The sequence below is a fragment of the Gobio gobio genome, assembly GCF_949357685.1.
Source record: "Gobio gobio genome assembly, chromosome: 13".
Classification (NCBI taxonomy): Eukaryota; Metazoa; Chordata; class Actinopteri; order Cypriniformes; family Gobionidae; genus Gobio; species Gobio gobio.
The window spans coordinates 43436203-43457306 of record NC_137106.1 but is presented as its reverse complement, the minus strand read 5'-3'; the positions used below and the strand labels follow the sequence as shown (position 1 = coordinate 43457306).

The following is a 21104-nucleotide window of genomic DNA, read 5'->3' as shown; positions in this document are numbered from 1 at the left end:
GAATACATTTGGTCTCTTGCATAGATTGATAAAAAAAATTTGTAAGATTATTCTACTCAAATATTTGTGACAGGATTTGGTTCAAAAGTAATGTAAAAGTAACCGAAAAGTAGTCAGAATACATTACCTAAAATGTGCAATTTAAAAGACTTCTAAGTAACAGATTTTAATTAATTTGCCAAACACTTTCAATTAAAAAGTGCTGTAAAATGTGAACACATGCAGTTATATGTGCCCAGTATTTGGCACTGAGAAGGGTGAAGGAAGTGTGGAATTGACATGCAAGCACACGCTAAGTCTAGGCATAATAGCTTGGCATCTATAATAATAGGCACACACACAAAGCATGAATGGGTTGGGTTTATTTATTCCTACCCTGTCAAGCATCTGTGATGGAAAGAAAGGCAGTCCATTCATAAGAAGCTGATAGTATAATTGGGCTGTCTGCAATACAAGACTAATATACACTACTGGTCAAAAGTTTGGAATAATTAAGAAAATAAAAACTAAAAAAGTTTGGCATATTTTCTTTTATTTTTAAGTTTTTATTTGAAACTGTGGTGAAACATACACTGAAGAAAAAAAAGGTTAACCAACCTATACACTTCAATTTATACCAGCTAAACTAATTTGTATAGGTTAAATCACGTAGAAATAGCTATTTACTGTAATAATTACAGGTTACCACTTTTCACAGTTTAACATTTAAAAGTTTGGGGTAAGTGAGTGTATTAAAGAAATTAATACTTTTATTTAAAAAAGGATGCATTCAATTAATCAACATTTTCAATAAAGACATTTATAATGTTACAAAAGATTTCTATTTCAAATAAATATGTTTTGTTGGACTTTATCGAAGTATCTTGAAAAAATGCATCAATGTTTCCACAAAAATATTAAGTAGCAAAACCATTATTCTAAATCATAATATTTCACAATATTACTGTTTTTACTGTATTTTTGATCAAATAAATGCAGTCTTGGTGAGCAGAAGATACTTCTTATTTATTTTTGACCGGGAGTGTAGGTGATTTGTATCTTACTTTATGTTGTTCTCTAGCTATTTATATAGAAAAGAAAAAGTGACACTCATCAAGACTATCTGGCTGAACATTCAACTCTTCAGATTGCAACATAGGTTACATTTTGAAATGATTCCAGCAGTGACTTATTAATAAATCAAATTAAACCATGTTGTTTTAATGCTGTTCTCTCCAGTGTTTCATCCAGAATGTTACTGTTCGGTTTGTTTACACTCCTGTCCTTGTGCACTGAGCGGAAAATTAAATCAAAGCTCAGATAGCATTCAGTTTGTTTATGCGGGCCCTATGGTTTGTTGGGCTTATTTATGTGCTTGGCTTGGGTGAATTCATGTGGAATTTTTAAGTAAACCTAAGATATCAGTTTTTCCAGGCACACATCAAAGATTGCATTAGATTAAATTAAAAGTTTATTTTAAGCGTGTAAAAGTAAAAGTAAGTTAAGTGTTTATATTATTGTTACAATCAACATGTTAGTCCATTTAGACTCTGGAAATCCCACAGTTTAAAAAAAAAAAACTGTTCATAACTGAAAATTCAGATAATTATCTCAACTCCTTTACTTCTGTAATCTTCTCCCTCCACCCAATACTTTGTCATGGGGCAAACATGGACATCAACTCTCAGATGTATACGCAGAATTATCTGTATTTCTAATGCTTGGTCATTATGCACAGAAAATCATGTGAAAATCACTATTTTTCTAAGCACTCTGTTCTTCTAAATTACAGTCAAAGGTGTTGAACAGTATCTGTGACCAAACTGTGAGAACCACCTCTGATCCTCTCATGAGCCAGTCAGCTTGTCTGGAGGAAGTTCAACTGACCAACATCAAACCAGGAGAGGGACTGGTGAGGTTTATAATAAATTTATAATCATTATTTTTATATTTACATTCATAATGTCATTCCTAAGAGGACATCTCAAAACAGGTCATAATGACAAAAAGTAGAATTTACTCTCAGCCATACCATTCAAACACAAAAAGAGAACATTTAAAGAGAGTATTAGCTTTGGGCATTTTAGTCAGTTTCAAGTACTCAAAAGATAAAAAAAATTAGTGCTCAATTTTAATTAAAACATATTATTGACAATAATATGACAAGAAAAAAATAACACTGCTAGATTATCATCAGTGTTTCTAGGAATACGATCGTTTTAAATTGACATTTTTAAATAGTTCAATAATATGTTTCTTTTAATTCAATCAAACAAAGTATTCTAGATTATCTAATATAATACGATTATTCAGATATATATTCAAAACATAACCATATTACAAATTCTATCTATCTACACAAAATAACACAAATGCATAAGTGAACTTGAACTGTTACATTCCAGTCAAATACATACATATAACTTAAACAACTTACTGTATAGGAATAGTTCACCAAAAATTATATTCTGTCATAATTTACTCACCCTTAAATTGTTCCAAACATGTATGAATTAATTTCTATTGAAGTCAGTGGGGTCCATCAACTGTTTGATTACCCATATTCTTCAAAATATCTTCTTTTGTGTTCAGCAGAAAGAACTTTATTCATGTTTGGAACAACTTGAGGGTGATTAAATGATGATATAATTTTTATGAACTTAATATTAACATTTTCATGTGCACAAAAGTACACTAGTGCCATGGACTTTGCTAGTTAGAACGTGCAACTCCGGTTGTGGGTGCATTTTTCTAGTAACAGCAGGCTAAAACAAGGGCAACTAGAGCGAAAATAATTTGAAAAACAATACCGTTCACATTATAATGTCATGTATACAATAGATTGGCTCTGTACATCTTGCACTTAACTATATTTTAATTATCAAAGTGATTCCAGGCATCACTGAACTTTCGAAGCCATAGTTGCCCTTCAGTTGTCTGTTATGGAAAGCATGTCGTCCCAAAACTAACTAATCAGACCTCACAGTCCCGCCCAAAATGCCATCATAACCAATCAGAATATAGTAAAATTCACTTCCAATAACTCAAGCACTTGTTCCAATTCCTAGAATGTACTTACTTCAAATTTGTTTACATTCTAACTTAAATGTAAATTCTATTGCTATTAATGGACAATTTTATCAATAAATAAAATTATGAATTCAGAAGTCATAGAATATGTTATGTGGACTGCTTTTATGACTCTTTTATGGTGTTTTTGCATTTGTTAATTTATTGCATGAAAAAATTCTTCTGAATGTTTCCTTTTGTGTTCCATGCAAGGAAAAAAAAGATGATATGGGTGTCAAACGGTCTGAAATTAACGGGGGCTTGGGGCAAAAACGCTTGCAAAATGAAACGAAAAAACTTAGCCTGCACAATTAAACTAAAACTATTACGGCTGCTGCAAATTAAGTGAAATGTGAAAAATAAATGAAAGTGTGGATTGCAGCACTAGGCCCTGATCAGACAGAGCACGTTTTTTGCTGTGAGAGGTGCCTTTTTTAAATTGTTTTCTATTGGCAGTGAGCGATTTGCGCGATGTGTATGCACCCCCGGGTGCTTCGCGTTTTAGCCGTCTGTTGTGCCTCTGACCGCCTGAAGTAAAAAAAAACAAAAAACTCTGAGCAGAAAAGTGGCCAAGTCATTCGCATATTTTTTCCATTGTCCAATTGAATGAATAGAGGCAGGCCTTCCATTGTGGTGACAGACGTTTACAGTTAGACTGACAGGACAGCTGATTTGGTGGTTGTCTAGCAACATAAAAAACGCAGCACACTGCTTTTTTCTAAATAAAAAAAGTAAACCCAAAAAAGGCAGTGTGTTGCGCCTCGCGTTTTCAAACCTGAGGGGGCCTTACATTAGAGCTGCTCATGTTGCTGCAGATTATTTTTTAAGTGCTTTTGCATCATTGAGCATTCTAACCAATCACACACTTTTCTATTGAACTCATGAATGCAATGGCCAATCAGAGGCATTCAGATTACTCACCGCTCAAAAAGCCAGAGTTTTGTTCAATACACATACTCACTGACTGAATTCTGCAGTCTGCAGATTCTCTCATCATAAACAAAAAGTGCACAAACGATGCAAGTAAGAGATTCATTTCACAGTTTCACATTTTCTACAAAGGAGTTTTTGCAAGAGTACAGAACTAGACTACACTGAAGTCACGGACCCCTTCAGTGATCGGAAACTATCTTTGCTTGGTTTCTGTATAATTTATTCCCAGTTTAAATATATGCAGTGCCGCCGCTCCCACCACGCGCATCATGCGCTGTGCGTAGGGCACCAAGTGCTGAGGGGGGCACCAAAAGAAGACCCATCCACCAAAGCCACCCTCATACCCCCCCCCCCCCCCCCCCCCGCTCAGCTCTACAAAATAGCGAACGCCTCCATCGCGGGCACCATAAAGTAATTACGCTTAGGGCACCAATACGGCCAGCAATGGGAATGAATATATGTTTTTCATGCTACTAAAATAACCAATGTGAAGTCTTAAAAAGCAATAAACTAATTTATAAACAGTTCTAAGCTTGTTTTGCCTGCAGAGCTGGAAAATACGTAATTTCCCCAAACACAAAAATGTATTCTATTAATCAACATTAATAATCAGTATTACAATATCAAGAGCAATAATTGACTGTAAATGGTAATACATATTTTTGAAGGTTCTGCACAGTGATCAAGCTGGTTTTTGGAACTTTTTTATTGCTGGTCCATGATGGTCTACCAGCATAACCAAGATGGTCAACCTCGGCCCTAACGGTTTGATTACAAATGACCAGCTTGGACTAAGTAAAAGCAGTTGTCGTCAGAAAATGAAATCAGCACGTAGGATATGAATCAGACTTTCTCTGTATGTTTGCAGGTTCCTGTCTGCCAACTGTATATAGTGCTGTTCTCTCTCTTTTTCTGTTGTTTTTTATGTTTTCTCTCCCTGTCTTCCTGTTACTCAGGGCATGTACATCAAATCCACCTACGATGGGCTTCATGTCATCACTGGCACCACTGAACATGTGAGTAAGGGCTCCAATGACGAAAGCCTTTGATTCATCACATTTCGCTTTTTATATGCCAGTGGCTGAGATAAATTTAGCCTTTGTGCATGTAATGTTCAGTCTAGATGAACAAACTCATAGAGAATACATGGGGCTTCATTTAGTTTGCAGACTGAACAGTGTTTGTTAGGTCTACAGATGGCACACAGGATGTTGTGGGAGTTGCGGGAATCTCAGTAAGAATGTTGCCATACATGTGAAGTTTGCTTATTCTTTTTTAATTAGATTGCATTCCCAGGGAATGCATGAAATGATACATACATAGATATATGCTAGCCATCATTGAAGATTAAAAGTAGTACATCTTGAGCATGACCATGTTAAAGCGGTAGTTCACTCAAAAATGAAAATTGTCATCATTTACTCACCCTCATGTCAAGACATTTGTTCGTCTTTGAAACACAAATGAAGATCTTTTTTGATAAAATCTGAGAGCTTTCTGTCCCTCCATTGACCGCTATGGAACTACCACTTTGAGATCGTAAAGCTAATCCTTTTGAATTGATTGGTTTAGTCCAAATTTTCTAAAGAGTGGCGATTGCTTTAAATCAGGGGTGCCAAACCTTTTTTGAACAAAAATCTACTTTTAAATTTGTCAGTGTGCCGAGATCTACCCTGGCTGAATTCAGATTAGCGTACTAGCATACTACTCTTGCTATTCCTGCCATATATTTATATGAAATAGTATGAGTAGTATGTTAATATGCGATTTCGAATTCAGCCCCTAATTTCGTCGTTGTCAATAACGTTCAGCTATAAGTCACTTATAAGTAATTAGTTTAGTTTAGTTTATTTTATTTTGTTTACAGGGGCTGTGCACATTAATAAACATGAATGTAAATGTGACAGAATTGGCCCAAAGGGCTATTTTTAATCTGCAGACCTAAAAACAAGAACAGAGCATCAAATACAACACACACAAAAGAGAAAAATGAGAGCGAAAAAAGAAACAGCAAAAATAGGAACAAAATTATCAAATAAAAGCACAGGTACATGATCCCACGTGAAAAAAATACATTTATAAATTATTAGTTAATGATGAACTAATCATTTACAAAACATGACTATATTTTTATAACTTAATAATCAGTGGTATGTTAACAATTTACAAATGTGCTGTAAGTTATCTTTATAAAATAATAGTAAATCTTGAAATAAATCAGTAGTAGATGTTTGAGTTATTAGTTGATGCACTATTTATCATTTATAAATCATTGAAGTATGTCAAAATTGTTTTAGTATCATCTCAATAAACAATGGTTAATCTTGAACAAATGGTGAACAAACCATTAGTAAATGGTCATAAAATGTTAGCATATTACTTATTAATCATTTATGAATGTTTAGTCATGTTTTATAAATTATTAGTTCATCATTAACTAATAACTTAAGTGACATATAACTGAACGTTATTATTAGTGTTACCATTTTGTTTTTGTTTTTTTCATAAAGCAATGCTATTGGTCACCCTTTACGTCTTTCAGTGGATTTTGCAAATATGAAACCAATGAAAAGCATTAAAAGAGCTGGTGTTAAATCTCGTTACTTCATTGGACTGGCAAACAAATCCTCACAGCTCATAGCTCCGCCCCTCCTCCTCCGGCAGGCAGCCGGCACACACACAGCGCAACGCAGAGCTGAACGTAATCAGTGATCTTGTAAGGGTAAATAAATAACTTTCTTAAAATAAGTACAGCGTTTTCTTTACTCAAGAAATACTATGTCTATAAAGAGTAATATGTTATGTATTTGAGGTCTGAGATATGGGAATGTTGAAGAGAGAGAAAGGGCAAACCAGAGTGCAATTTACTCTCGCGATCGACTGTAAAGCAGTCTGCGATCGACTGGTCGACCGCGATTGACTGGTTGAGCACCCTTGCTTTAAATGATGAACAGATTGAATTTAGGCTTTTATTCACATATAAACATGCATCAACTCACACATCAGTTGTGGTAAACGGAAGCTCAAGCGAGTTCACTTGATGTGTGAGAACCAATGAGGTTCATTCTTGTGTTACGCAGCACGTTTGAGCTTCAGCAAGAACCAATGAGGTTCATTCTCGTGTTACGCAGCATGTTTAAGGTTCCTCAAGAACCAATGCGGTTCATTCTCGTGTGTTATATCATATAAGGCAATCTTGTCTCTTCAGAAAATTTGGACTGAACCGCGTAAATTCGCGTTTATTCAGCAACCACAATCCCAAACATTATAGTTGAGCTACAGTGATGATGCCTATGTATGAACCCACAACATGAACTTAACAAATCAATTTAGATTTGATTCACTAGTAATAAAAAGCAATTTTACCCATTTTTTTGTTTTATACTTAAATTATTTATATATTTAGTGAGAGGACTAGGGATGGCGTCTTGTTCACAAAATGTACAAATGGTTTTGACAGAAAATATGAATGTTTAAAGGAAACCAAATACTCATAGAAAGTCCCCTCTAGTCTCCAGCAGATATGACGCGCAAGATCCACGCTGGAGATGAGGTCATCCAGGTCAACCAGCAGACAGTGGTAAGCATTTCTTTATATACACGTTTATCATGTTGCGCAATGGTATTTTCTATTAAAATTAACTTTTTCATCTATACATTTTTAGTACTTAATGAAATGCTTGTTATATTTAATTTCTCTCCACCCCGTCTGCTATATTGGATAAATTTTTTTCATGATTTGACGTATCTGTGAAGAATTTATGTTCAGAGGTGCTTTCTCTGCGGGACTGTGATCATGCTATGATCATGTCTCTGTTAATCTAAAAAGCCTGAGCAGAATTCTTTTCAATAGTGCTTAAGGGCTTGTGCTTGTTTGCTCCAGGTGGGCTGGCAGCTGAAGAACCTGGTGGCCAAGCTGAGAGAAGACCCTAAACGTGTAGTACTTCTTTTAAAGAAAAGACCCACAGGAACCTCAGGATTTACCCCAGCACCTCTCAAAAACATGCGCTGGAAACCAGCCATGCCTCAGGTGTGTCTTTCATAATGGTTTAACTGCCATCAACCCTCAGCATAGAAGTCAACGGAATTGTGTTTTCTGATTTTAAAACTATTAATCAAAGACAACATACATGAAATATTTATACTATATGGCCAAATATACACTAGTGGTCAAAGTTTAATGTTTTTTTAAAGTCTCTTATGCTCACAAAGGGCCAGAATTACTAACAGCTTGCGTCAGAGCAAACCCTCTTTTGCCGTTAAAAAGCTACTGTCAGGATTTACTAAAGACACGCAGAGATAAATTAGCACTGATAAGGTGTGGACAGGGTTATTTTTGCGGCTGGCCTTATTGCATATGCATTTGTAGGAGTTTCCCTTTCAGACGAAAAATTTATCGGAGTGTCTTATTTACACCAAGTGCAAATAGCGTGCCTTGTTGGCAAGCGCTATTTGCACTAGCTCCGCCTAACAATGCCTGGTTGGGCCAAACAAGATTTAAAAAAGGTGTGTATTTCCACCTCTTCAGAGGCGCATTCAGTTAAGCATAAGGCTTAAGGATCTTGGTTTTGACGCGATCAACCTGGGTTCGAATCCGCCTTTTTCCGAGCTCGCTCTTCTCCTTCTCCTCTTCTCCTCTACTTTTAAAAACAAGTACTTCTGTACTTTTACTTAAAGGGTTAGTTCACCAAAAAATGAAAATTCTGTGATTAATTACTTACCCTCATGTCGTTCGACACCCGTAAGACCGGAACAGAAATGAAGATATTTTAGTTGAAATCTGATGGCTCTGAAAGGCCTCCATTGGCACAATGGCACTTTACACTCTCAAGACCCTTAAAAGGTTCTAAAGACGTCGTTACAAAGTCCATCTCACTACAGTGGTTCTAAAATAACTTTATGAATCGGCGAGAATAGATTTTTTGCGCAAAAAAACCCAAAATAACGACTTACATAGTGATGACGATTTCAAAACAAGGCATCATTAAGCTTCGAAGCGTTATGAATCAGTGAGCCGAATCATGAAACTGCTGAAATTTGGCGATTCAAACCACTGAATCGACTCGCTGATTCATAACGCTTCGAAGCTTCATGATGCCTTGTTTTGAAATCGTCATCACTATGTAAGTCGTTATTTAGGGTTTTTTTGCGCACAAAAACTATTCTCGCCGATTCATAAAGTTATTTTAGAACCACTGTAGTGAGATGGACTTTGTAACGACGTCTTTAGTACCTTTTAAGGGTCTTGAGAGTGTAAAGTGCCATTGTGCCAATGGAGGCCTTTCAGAGCAATCAGATTTCAACTAAAATATCTTCATTTCTGTTCCGAAGATGAACGGAGGTCTTACGGGTGTCGAACGACATGAGGGTAAGTAATTAATGACAGAATTTTCATTTTTGGGTGAACTAACCCTTTAAGTAAAAATAGTTTTTTACAACTTTGACTTGTAACGGAGTAATATTTGACCAGTAGTACTTTTACTTTCCCTCAAGTAAAGGAGTTGTGTACTTCGTCCAACTCTGGTTTTTAGGCACTGTGCCCTTTGCAAGACAGGTTCATCTCAGTGGTCAGTTTTTGAAACAGACATCACATTGTGAATAAATACAAATACTGTGAACAAACACTTTTTTGCCTCTTACACATAGGTCTACTTCAAGATATATCGTAGATCAAATGGTCTGGCAATGAATAGAGTAGGCTATTTCAGAATCACTGTATCATGATACCATCGATATAATGGACAAAATTGTATTGTAGTTGCGAGAACACCAGAGTCCTATGCAATTATTCTTGCTTCACTAAATGCTGCAAAGTGTCCTCCTTTTTGGTGTTATGGAAATGACTACCCTAGCTTTCACGCTAATTTGCCCTGTTTAGTAAATCTGGCCCCAGGACTGTATTTATTTGCTCAAAAATACAGTAAAAACAGGAACATTGTGAACTATTATTACAATTGAAAGGAACTGCGTTCTATTTGAATATATGTTAAAATGTAATGTATTCTTGTGATGACAAAGCTGAATTTTCACCAGACATTACCCCAGTCTTCACATGATCCTTCAGAAATCATTCTAATCTCTAGGCCTCTAGTTGCACCAAGGGAATGTCAGCAATATTATTTGCACAAAAGGCTGTGGTTTATTACAGAGCCCCACACATGGCATGCAGGAGAAAAATATGTATGTTGTGGCCACAAATTAACAATTAATTTCCACGATTTACTAATATATCAGCACGTTTCACTAATTAGTTCTATCGTTTTGCTAAAACTTGGCCTTGTTGTAATAATTCATTACCTTGATTTAGTTGAATCAAAACGAGGGAACGAATAAGTTCAACATGGCCATGATTTAATGATTTACCAAAAAAAAGAAAACAAATTCATAAGTTGTGGGAATTAATTCTTAACTTATGGCCACAATTTAACTAAAACAAGTGAATGAATTAGAAAATTATGGCCACGCTATATATTTTTGTTTGCATGTCATGTGGGGGAGCTCCATAGTTTATAAATCTTCAAATCAAATTGAAAATGAAAAATTAGGTGTATGTGCCATGTTTTGGTTTATACAGCGGCCTCAAAAAGTATTTGGATACTTCAGTCACACTTTAATGTCTAAATCGTTTGAACAATAGATCTATTATTATATTATTTGAAAATATATAATTGAGTAATATATTATACTGTGTATGTATAATTAATTTATTTCCTAACACACATCATATCAAGTATTTTGTTTGAACAAATGTTGCTGCATTGATATACAGTATCAGTCTATTATTTGTTACTCCATTTAGTGATACCTTGATGATGTGCCTTTTTATTTGTGAAGAGATGTCTTACTAAAGGTTTTCATCATGTTTCATCAGAGCTCCACCTCTCCTAGTAAGAGTCAGTCACCAGACGAATCTGTCAAACTCTGCAGTAGGAAGGACAAGCCTGCCATACTGGACCTGTACATCCCTCCTCCTCCCTCAGTGCCTTACACTCCACGGTGAGCCTGGAAGCTGAAACACCCAGGAATGTTCTCTTGTAACATAGAGCATTCAAATACCTTGTAAATATCATGGTATTTTGATTATGCTAAACATTCCATACATCGGATATATCAAAATATAATGATATTTGGGGCTGTCACTAATTGTTATTTTGGTAATCGAGTAATGAGTCGATTATTTTTGACGATTGATTAGGGTTGGCGTTAAAGGTGCGTTCACGCCATGTCGTAATTACGTAACTATTCTGACTTTTAAATCAGATCATAGAACTTGTAATTACCGCTTAAGATTCTTAATTTTCTGAGAGCTATGACTTGTACCACGTGACCACTGCAGATATATTTGGCCGTTAATAATGCAATAGAAACATATACAGCTCCAAGTACAGTGTCATGTGTTGTCATCTCCTATTTACGGTAATTACGACGTGGCATGAACGCAGCATAAACTCTGCAGCACAGTGGCAGTCCAGGATCGAAGTTGCCCATCTCTTGTTTACAGCATGATCAAATCCTTGTTTAATTTTAGACAAACAACATTTAATTCAAATTTCCAATTAATCTTTAATATTCTTTAGGATAGTGCTACAGCCAGTGTAAATTCTTGAACAAGAATATGAAATCAAAACACAAACTCAGAGTGAGACTTTTATTTTGAAATTGCAATGAACAACAGTTCACGTATTTAGAAACATATTAGTGCATTCTACTGTGTTTGTGTAGGTTTTTATAAATGATTTACATTACAAATCTGGTGGAATGGCACACATTGTGTTCAGATGGACATTACAAACAACCTAAACTCACTGCATATGCAGAGTTTGTCAACTGAGCTGCTGAGACACTTCATGCATGTAAATGATAACAGTGCAACACTTAGATATGAAACACAAAGCACATCAGACTTTGGGCTCTATTTTAACGATCTAAATGTGCATGGTCTGAAGCGCACACCACAGGTGCACTTAGGGCATGTCTGGATCCACTTTTGCAAATTTAAAAACTGAAAAAAATGTTGGCTCACCAGTCACATGGTCCAAAAGGGTTGTACCTAGTCTTTTAATGAGTCATATATGGGTATAACTTGCAATAAACCAATCAGAGTCTCATCTCCCATTCCCTTTAAAAGCCAGTTGCGCTTGCACCATGGCGGATTTGCTATTTACGTGGTGGAATTTACAAGTGGAAAGACTGAATGCTTCACCAGAGAGGATTTCTTGTATTTTTTATATTTAAAAATGTTTGTATGCTGCTACGCATCCCTGTGTGTAATAAGCAGAGTGTACGCGGTTGTGCACTTGCCTATAGAAGCACATTACCAACGCGCCCACGGTGTTAAATAACACAAAAAATACTGCGCTATTGACTTTAGACCAGGTTTTTGTTCAGTCGTTTTCAATTGCCTCAAAATAGCAACGCGCCAACAATGCGCTTGAACACACCTTGTCTTCAGACCAGCACGCCCATTGACACAGGCAGAGACTGAGTTCATGACTGGGGAGCAGCGTTTACTGTGAGTGGAACCACTCTGAGACGCACATAAACTGTATGCATATAGCACAATGCTATATTATAATTTTTAAATGGTTTTAATCTATTGTGCAGCCTTAGAAAACGGTCTAATAACGTGGTTCATAGATTCTTGTCCAGGAATGTGCCACTTCTGGTATTTTGTTGGTTACGCAACACGGGTTGCATCGGATTTTTTATTTTTTTTTAAATCAAGTACTCAAATTTAATCAAAGAGCCATACATTACCATTGGATTCCATCACTTGGTACCCAATGCAGTACTTTTCCAAGCTCTGTATTTCTGAAATTACAGTAACTATATTATTTAATTGTTCCTGCTGATTAAATAAACTTTTGTCCGCTGTTATAGGGAAGTACGGAATGGCTCATACAGCAGCCTCAATGCCAGACCTAAAGGCTCCGAGTCCCCAAACTCCTTCCTGGACCTGGAGAGCCACCGGCGCTTCACAATCACAGACTACGACAAACTGTCTGTTCACCCAGTTGAGGTCAACGTGCAGATGCGTCCAAGAGGAAGATCCTCATCACATGGTCAATATTTCAGATTTACATTCAACAATTTCTTTTATCACTGTCAAATGTCAAATTGTATTTATATAGAACCATATATGATGCTAATCAATGTGCTTTATGGGACTAAGACAAAGCAGTATAACGTCACATACTGTATTATAGTATACTGAGAATTACAAAAATAGCAATAGCAAAAAAAAATTTTGCAGTGTAAAATGAATGAATCTTGTTTCTGTTTTAATTAGTTGATTTATGATAAATGTTTTAGTTTTGACTATTTAGAATGTATCATGTGTGTTATATGTTTATGTGAAATTTTATTACGGCCATCTTGGCCAGGACTCCCTGGAAGAAGAGATTTCTTTAGATAATCTCAACGGGACCTTCCTGGAAAAAAATTACCTGATTTATAAAACTTCAAAGGCCAAAGAAAATAAATATGTTTTTTTTATTTAACATCCATAGAGTGGATGCTGTTCTAATAGATAATGGTAATGGTATCATTGCAGTGTATCTTAAATCAAACAACTCCTTTGGCATGCCAGGTCCTCTTGTACGTTTTTATTAAGTGTGACTAATTGTCTGTTTCTCATGAATGTGCACACAGGTAAACAGCGACCTCTGTCTATGCCAGTGGATACATGTTTGAGCGTGGCAGACCTGTATGCGAAGCCCTGGACACAGGGACGGAAAGGTACAGAACACCTTCACAAAAACGTGCCACATTAACTAGTCTGTTTTTAGCCACGTCACAGGCCTCGGAGGAGGATTTCACATGGAGAATTTGAGGGTTTTTTACTTGAGAACTTGTTCACACAATGTTTTATTCACAAAGTTCGGGAGGAGCAAGTTCAGATAATTAATTAGGTTAATTATCTGAACTTGCTCCTCCCGAACTTTGTGACACAGGAGAAGCACATTCAGTTAATCAACTCAATTCATGAGACAAGAGGTATATATATACAGCAGAATTACTGTATGTTCTATGACAGTTTTCCAGCATCCCTCCTCCACCCCATCTCCTCATTTCTAACTATTCCTATAGTTCTCTGGGTACGGGCCAAATTCGGAGCCCACGCCTCGGACAGCACGCCAAATACGCATTACCTTTGTTATCTTCTGTTTGTTTGGTTCATTTGAACAAGTCTGAACGCTGCCATCCGAACATAAAAACAGGATATGATTTCACAAGATGCGAACCTAAAAAGGACCAAATGCTTAAAGGAACACGACACTTTTTCGAAAAAACACTCATTTTCCAACTCCCCTAGAGTTAAATGGTTGAATTTTACCATTTTCGAATCCATTCAGCCAATCTCCGGGTCTGTCGGTAGCACTTTTAGCATAGCTCAAAAAATTACCAAAGAATTTCGATATTTTTCCTATTTAAAACTTGACTCTTCTGTAGCTACATAGTGTACTAAGAATGAAAAAATGAAAAGTTGTGATTTTCTAGGCCGATATGGCTAGGAACTATTCTCTCATTCCTGCGTTATAATCAAGGAACTTTGCTGCCGTACCACGGGTGCAGCGGCACAATGATATTACGCAGCGTCGGTACACAATGTAACTTGTCAAGTTTTAGTCAAGATGAAGAGTCAAGTTTTAAATAGGAAAAATATTGAAACTCTTTGGTCATTGTTTTGAGTGAGATGCTAACGCTCTGGTCAGATTCAATGATCAATGCTAAGCTATGCTAAAAGTGCTACCGCCAGACCCGGAGATCAGCTGAATGGATTCGAAAACGGTAAAACTCAACTGTTTATCTCTAGGGGGGATGAAAATGAGCCTATTTTCAAAAATAGTGCCATGTTCCTTTAAGCATACATGGTTCTCATAATAGGTGCAATGTTGTCCAATACTGTTCGGTATAGGCATCAGAGCCGCCGTCTTCTTGCAGCAGAGCTTCATTTGTGTGTAATGGAGGAATTCCTGGATTTACACATTTTATAAACTCTCTATGAGTTCTCAGCTGGTAAAAATACCACCATATGCACACATATGAGTGACAAAGAGAACCAAGGACAGAAAAAAGAACCAAGAGTATCAAACTACGAGTGTGAACACACTGTAAGAATCAATATTATTGTTCCTCTAAAAACTAATTTAGACTTGTCCATCCGTTTGTAAAAAGTCTAGTTCCGGTGGAAGAGTGACATTTGACCTGACGCATGACGTAGGATGTAGAAGTAGTGTAAGCTTAGGTGAGAGTAATCTCACAGTTCAAACAAATTGGGCTGGACAACAAACTCAAGCTCCTCCCACATTTCTATTTTACATTTAAAGTTTTAGACTTCTATTTTGTGACCAATGTTTTGTTTTGCTCTATCCTCTGCGCCTCAGCGCTTGTCAATACGTCATAGAGGCGGGGCTAATTTGCATATTCATGGCTCGCATATACTAAATGAAGCAAGGTTGTAGAGTTACAATCAAGCTATTTTAAGGCATGAAGACATGCACAGGAAAAAAACATTTAAATGTGTAATTTTGGTGATCAAAGATGAGTTTTAAGTGATAAAATGATTGACTAAATATTTAAATAATCTCCTTTCATAAATGTTAAATCTGAAAGGGAAACCCCTACACATGCATATGCAATAAGGTCAGCCGCAAAAATAACCCTGTCATTAGTAAATCCTGACTAGTTTTTAACGGCAAAAGAGGGTTTGCACTGGTGCAAGCTGTTAGTAAATCTGGCATATAGACTGTAACATCTGTAAAAAGATGTTTCTTAGTCATTTTTACTGTATATTTATCAAATAAATGCAGCCTTTGTGAGCATAAGTGACTTCTTTCAAAAACATTTTAAAAATCATACCAACCCCCAGTGGTGGAAAGAGTACTGAAAAAGCATACTCAAGTAAAAGTACTGTTACTTGTCAAAAAGTAGAGTAAAAGTACCTGTCCTAAATACTACTCATAGTAGGAGTAAAAAGTAGCCCTTGTAAAAGTACTCAAGAGTAGTGAGTAGTGAGTATTATGCTATGAATGTTATTCCACTTTATACCCTGCAAATAAAAAATGTTGCTTACTCTTTTATGGATGATTCTCAGTAAGAACAAAAAAACATGAGATCAACAGTATTTCAATATTTCTCCAAGTTTTATTTTTGACTGTTAGCACTAAAAATACAGCCATGTAATATTTGAGAAAGCAACCAATAATCTGGTAAAATTTATGACAACCATTCTTTAGAGGTTTTCTTGCGGTTAATTAAAAAAGGTTGCAAAGCATTGTACATTAACAATTTTATGTTAAAAAAGCAGTTCTTTCTTTTCAAGACGCATACATTGTAATGCTTTAATTTCAATGGATGTTTTCTCTGTTAAAAGAATACACTTCAGAAATCAGAATCGAGTAACTCACAATTTTCACCACTGATTATTTTTGCTTGTAATTAAAAACATAAACCTGATTTAAATATAAATCTGATGTTTTATGAAAGTTATTTGCTTTATACATGGACTACAATCTACAATTTAAATCGCCATGTGAGAACACATTACATTAAAATATGCACTTGTAATGAGTGTAAAATCAACATTATAATTTTCACTCAAAATCTTTTCTTTATTATTAAAAACTCTGATTCTCTTATTTTGAATATATTTTTTGATTTTCATTGGATTGTCTTTTGATTTAATTATGCTGGTATGTATATTTTTGGAGTTTTATAAATGATTTGTAATGAAGTGTACCGCCCCTTTAAGAAACACTTAACTTTGGACGCGTTCTCTCCTCGCTCAGTTGATAAACTACGCTGAGATGTGGATGTATGTTGGCTCACGGAGCAATTTCATGATTTAAGTCATCATACAGTAACCAGCAACAACCCCCTTTCATAAAGCGCGCGTGCCTCTCACTCTAGGCTGGTCGCGACTCCCTAACGCTATGGTTGATATGACGGGAGTCACACGCGTGACGCATGGAGACAGGACTTATTATTCGCCTTGGCCAATCATATTGACAGGACAAAAATAAACGAGCGACTGCAGGTTTAGGGAAAATAGCGCAGTAAAAGTACAGATACAGCACTTAAAATGTACTCAAGTAAAAGTAAAAGTGCAATTCCTGAGAAAAACTACTCAATTACAGTAACGAGAGTATTTGTAATTCGTTACTTTACACCACTGCCAACCCCACATTTTGAACAGTAGTGTTTATGAAAATCACTTTTCATAAAGCTAAACTCTACTCACAAGAATTATGTTGGTATCGCATAACCAAGATCGCAAGAAATCGCAAGAAAAATATACCCACTGCAAATAGTGGATTACACATTTGCAGATCAAATATTACAAATGTTTACACACCATATGATTGTTGAAACATGAATTTGTTCAAGGGAATTTAAAGCATCTGTACATTTCATGCATCTTTTAATCTTCTGGTGTAGGTGAAGATCTCCTGTACAGATACCTTAGCAACGAGCGCATACCAACTATCGCTGAGGAGGCCTCGGGCCCAGGCTCGTCGTACAAGTTCACAGCCGAAAGACCCGCTTACGGGATCGACTACTCACGGAACAGCCGATTCCTCTGCAGTTCAGATCTACACAACAGTGCCACCATACCATATCAAGAGGACTTAGTCAAAAAGACCCCCATGACATCCAGCCCCAAACGGCCGCCCGCGGAGCCCTCGCTACTGGTCAGTTGGATCACACGGCTTAAGCTATTGACTCACTAATGTCAGCTTGCCTTCTCCCTTTGTCCAGCTGTGTGCGGTGACTCTTTTCTCATGCTTTCACTCTCCTTTTCTCGGGATATTTCTTTGTGCCTCTTATTTTACTACTTGACTAGATTGCCTTAATGTGTCTAAAACGACTAGAATTTAACCTCAGAATTGTAGGTTTGGAAACACATGTGGGGAAAATGAGATACATTATCTCGGGTTTGCTTTTCAGAAAAATGGTCTTGTACGCCACAGTATTAATTTGTATATGAAGCCATTTGAAAATGTGCATCTACCTCAGCTATTTCCACAGTGCTATCCATGAAATTTAAAGTGTTTATGTAACAGTAGTACTTTTACATAGCTTATGGTTGGAAAAAATGAATCTGGTAAAAAGAAAAGAAATGAAAAAGTTTTTCCATTTCTGTTAAACCCATGTGTCTTTCCAAACAGTTTAGTCCACTAATATCTAATCAGTGAAACAAAAGCACCATGTTGTTTCTCTTGCTTTGTGTAACCTTCAATTCATGTAATTGGAGGGTTGAGCAAACTTTTTTTTCCAAAGTTTCTATGAGTTTCATCATGGTTCAATTGTGTTGTCTCCTTTATGTGCTAGGAGTATGAGTTGTGAGTAAATTATTTTGAATTTTTTTAATTTAATCATTACATTACACCAAAGTATAAATCAGTTTTTGATCTTTTTTGAATTTGTGGTGTTGTGCTTTGCTGGGTATATAACATGGGTATATTAACAGTATATATTTTTTTTCAAATGCTTATTGCATATTGAAAACGATGATTTTTGTAAAAACATTTTTTCTTATTTTTTATTAAAGGGACAGTTCACTCAAAAAGTAAAAATTCTGATGTCATTTACTCACCCTGTGTCGTTACAAATCTGTATTATATTCTTTCTTTGTTAACAAAAATGAATGTTTTGCAGGTTGATTAAAATTTCACAGATCTACAAGCTTTGGCTTTAGAAGATACATATAGTGCACATGGTTTTTATAAAAAAATGTATGACCTTTTTTGTGGTATTGAAAAGAGCAGCTCAGACATTATGAAAAAAAAATCTCATTTTGTGTTAGAATAAAGAAAATTATAAGGTTAATAATAAAGTTTTGAATTAATGGTGAATCAATTATGACAGCATTCTTAGCTTGTCACTGTAAAATCTATGCTTTTTAGCCAATCTAGATATTAAATTGTAATTGAAAAATGGTAGCACGTTCAAACAATAGAGAGAAAATGATCAAAATAAAACAAAACAAATATTACTGTAGTAAAACGTTGTTTGTACGGGAAGAAGGAGGCGGGAACCGGCGGACATTAAACAAACTTTTAATCAAATAAACACAAAATAAAATGGCGGCGACAGCCCCTCACGGTCGACTGCCGCCTACATACAAACAAACACAAAATGAAAATAAAAAGCTGCAGCCCCTCACGGACGACTGCAGCGAACACAAAATAAAACATAACATAAAATCCAGGCCTGGTCCTCTCTCGTCCCTCACTGTTGTCGCTCCTCCTTTATAGTCCCTCACTCCTCCGCAAGGGCCGAGATCGCTGCGGCGCGCAGCTGGCGCTCATCCTCCCTGATGAGCGCCGCCTCGTCCCGCCCTCACGGTCCCTCGGCCTCGCTGCCCGCCACATACCCCCAACGCCCTTCGCAGGCCGGGGGGTACTCCCGAGTCTGCGCTCTACTCCCCCCCCCCCCCCCTCCCCGGGGGGGCCGATCACGGCGGCCGCGGGACCTGGGGGTAAGAACAGCGAGGTGAGAGAACGGAGCGAGGAACCTGAGGAGCGACAGGGACGAGAGAGTGGAGAGAGGAGAAAAGAGAGAAAAAAAAAAAAAAATTCTGGTCCGGTTCCCAGACACACTGCCGCTCGGTCCTCAGCCAGCCAAGAGGTTCTTCTTCGCGGTGCCATGCGGTGGTACTGGACGGCCGGTGGACGGCTCGACGGTCCTCCGCCCCCTGGCGGCCGGCGGTGGCTCCTCCTGTCGAGGGCAGCCGGCAGCGAGTCCCGCGCGCTCCCTGCCCCTCCCCTACACGGCGGAGGGATACAGGCTCCGGCCCACGGCGAACGCCGGTGACTCCTCCGCGCTCCCTCTAGGACGGCAGCCACCCCACCTCGACCCAGGGGCACGGCAGCGAGCTCTCCGTCCCACCGACCTTCATCCGCTCCAGCACCACCGCTTCGGGCAGCCGCTCGCGGACTTCTCTCCTCCGCGCTGCCCGAACTCCGCGGCACCGCGATCCCCCTCAGCTGCGAGGGCTCTTCGACAGCGCGTCCCTCCTTCCTCCCGGGTTTCGGCACCACTGTTGTCGCTCCTCCTTTATAGTCCCTCACTCCTCCGCAAGGGCCGAGATCGCTGCGGCGCGCAGCTGGCGCTCATCCTCCCTGATGAGCGCCGCCTCGTCCCGCCCTCACGGTCCCTCGGCCTCGCTGCCCGCCACAATTACAAATAAGATTGAACTTAAATAAAAAATAAGATACCGTTCAACTGCAACAACAGTCTTTTTTATTCTGCACTATTAACTATAACGATTAACTAAGCAAATGGTGTTTTGAACCACATTTACATTTTGTGCCACGTTATTTGCTTCTGCCCATTAAAGCTGCTATTCCAGATGTTTTTGTATTGTCTTCATTGAATTTTTTAGTTGTCTTTATTTTAAAAAGATGCATCGTTTGTCTGTTAGGTCAGTAACGGCTAATACTTTGACATTGAGTACAGATTTAACTCCATAAGAAAAGAAGACCAAAGCACGGTCAAAACGGTTGCAAATAACGGTGATAAATGGACATAATCGCAGCAGTTTAAAGATTCATTAATAACAAAACTCAAAACAAAACACATGACAGAACCCTCGAACACAACAAACATGACGAGAACACAATGAACTGAAAGAAAAACTTAAATACAAACAAAACCAATTAAAGAAATGAATGACAGGTGTGCATGATAATCAAACATACTAATTGTGTGCAACTTCATGCACATTTTCTCTGCTCCTTTCCTTTTACGTTAAGGTTTTACAGTCCGTCTAACTTTTTCTGTTTTCTCTGCCTTTATCTATCAATCCAACTTACCCTAATATTTTCATACTGACCTTTTGAATGGTTCCATATTTACTGCATTACCCTATTTCACAAAAACAAAAATTGATTGTTGGCAAAACGCTCAATGAAATGTATTTTATGGACGAAATGCATTGATCTCTGCTGAGCAAAGTAACAAGCAATGGCCTCTGCATGGAATGTGAATCCACTCTTTGAATTATAGTATAAATTATATTGAATTATTAATATTGTATTATATTATATAATGCACGGATAAATATGAGGCATGTTTTGCGAGTGATGCATGTGTGTATATAACACCTTTTGCCTAGA

General features: G+C 37.3%; 1 protein-coding gene across 3 annotated transcripts in view; it reads left to right on the top strand.

The window, feature by feature from the left end:
• Positions 1 to 21104, top strand: part of LOC307136522 (connector enhancer of kinase suppressor of ras 3-like) — a 114183-nt gene that overhangs the window by 55642 nt on the left and 37437 nt on the right. For all 3 annotated transcript variants that reach the window (XM_079833634.1, XM_079833636.1, XM_079833635.1), the window contains 8 exons: positions 1772 to 1891; positions 4938 to 4997; positions 7493 to 7561; positions 7865 to 8011; positions 10853 to 10977; positions 12862 to 13043; positions 13633 to 13719; positions 17422 to 17675. In XM_079833634.1, the coding sequence (XP_079689760.1) occupies positions 1772 to 1891; positions 4938 to 4997; positions 7493 to 7561; positions 7865 to 8011; positions 10853 to 10977; positions 12862 to 13043; positions 13633 to 13719; positions 17422 to 17675 (1044 nt within the window). The remainder of the gene's footprint in view (positions 1 to 1771; positions 1892 to 4937; positions 4998 to 7492; positions 7562 to 7864; positions 8012 to 10852; positions 10978 to 12861; positions 13044 to 13632; positions 13720 to 17421; positions 17676 to 21104) is intronic.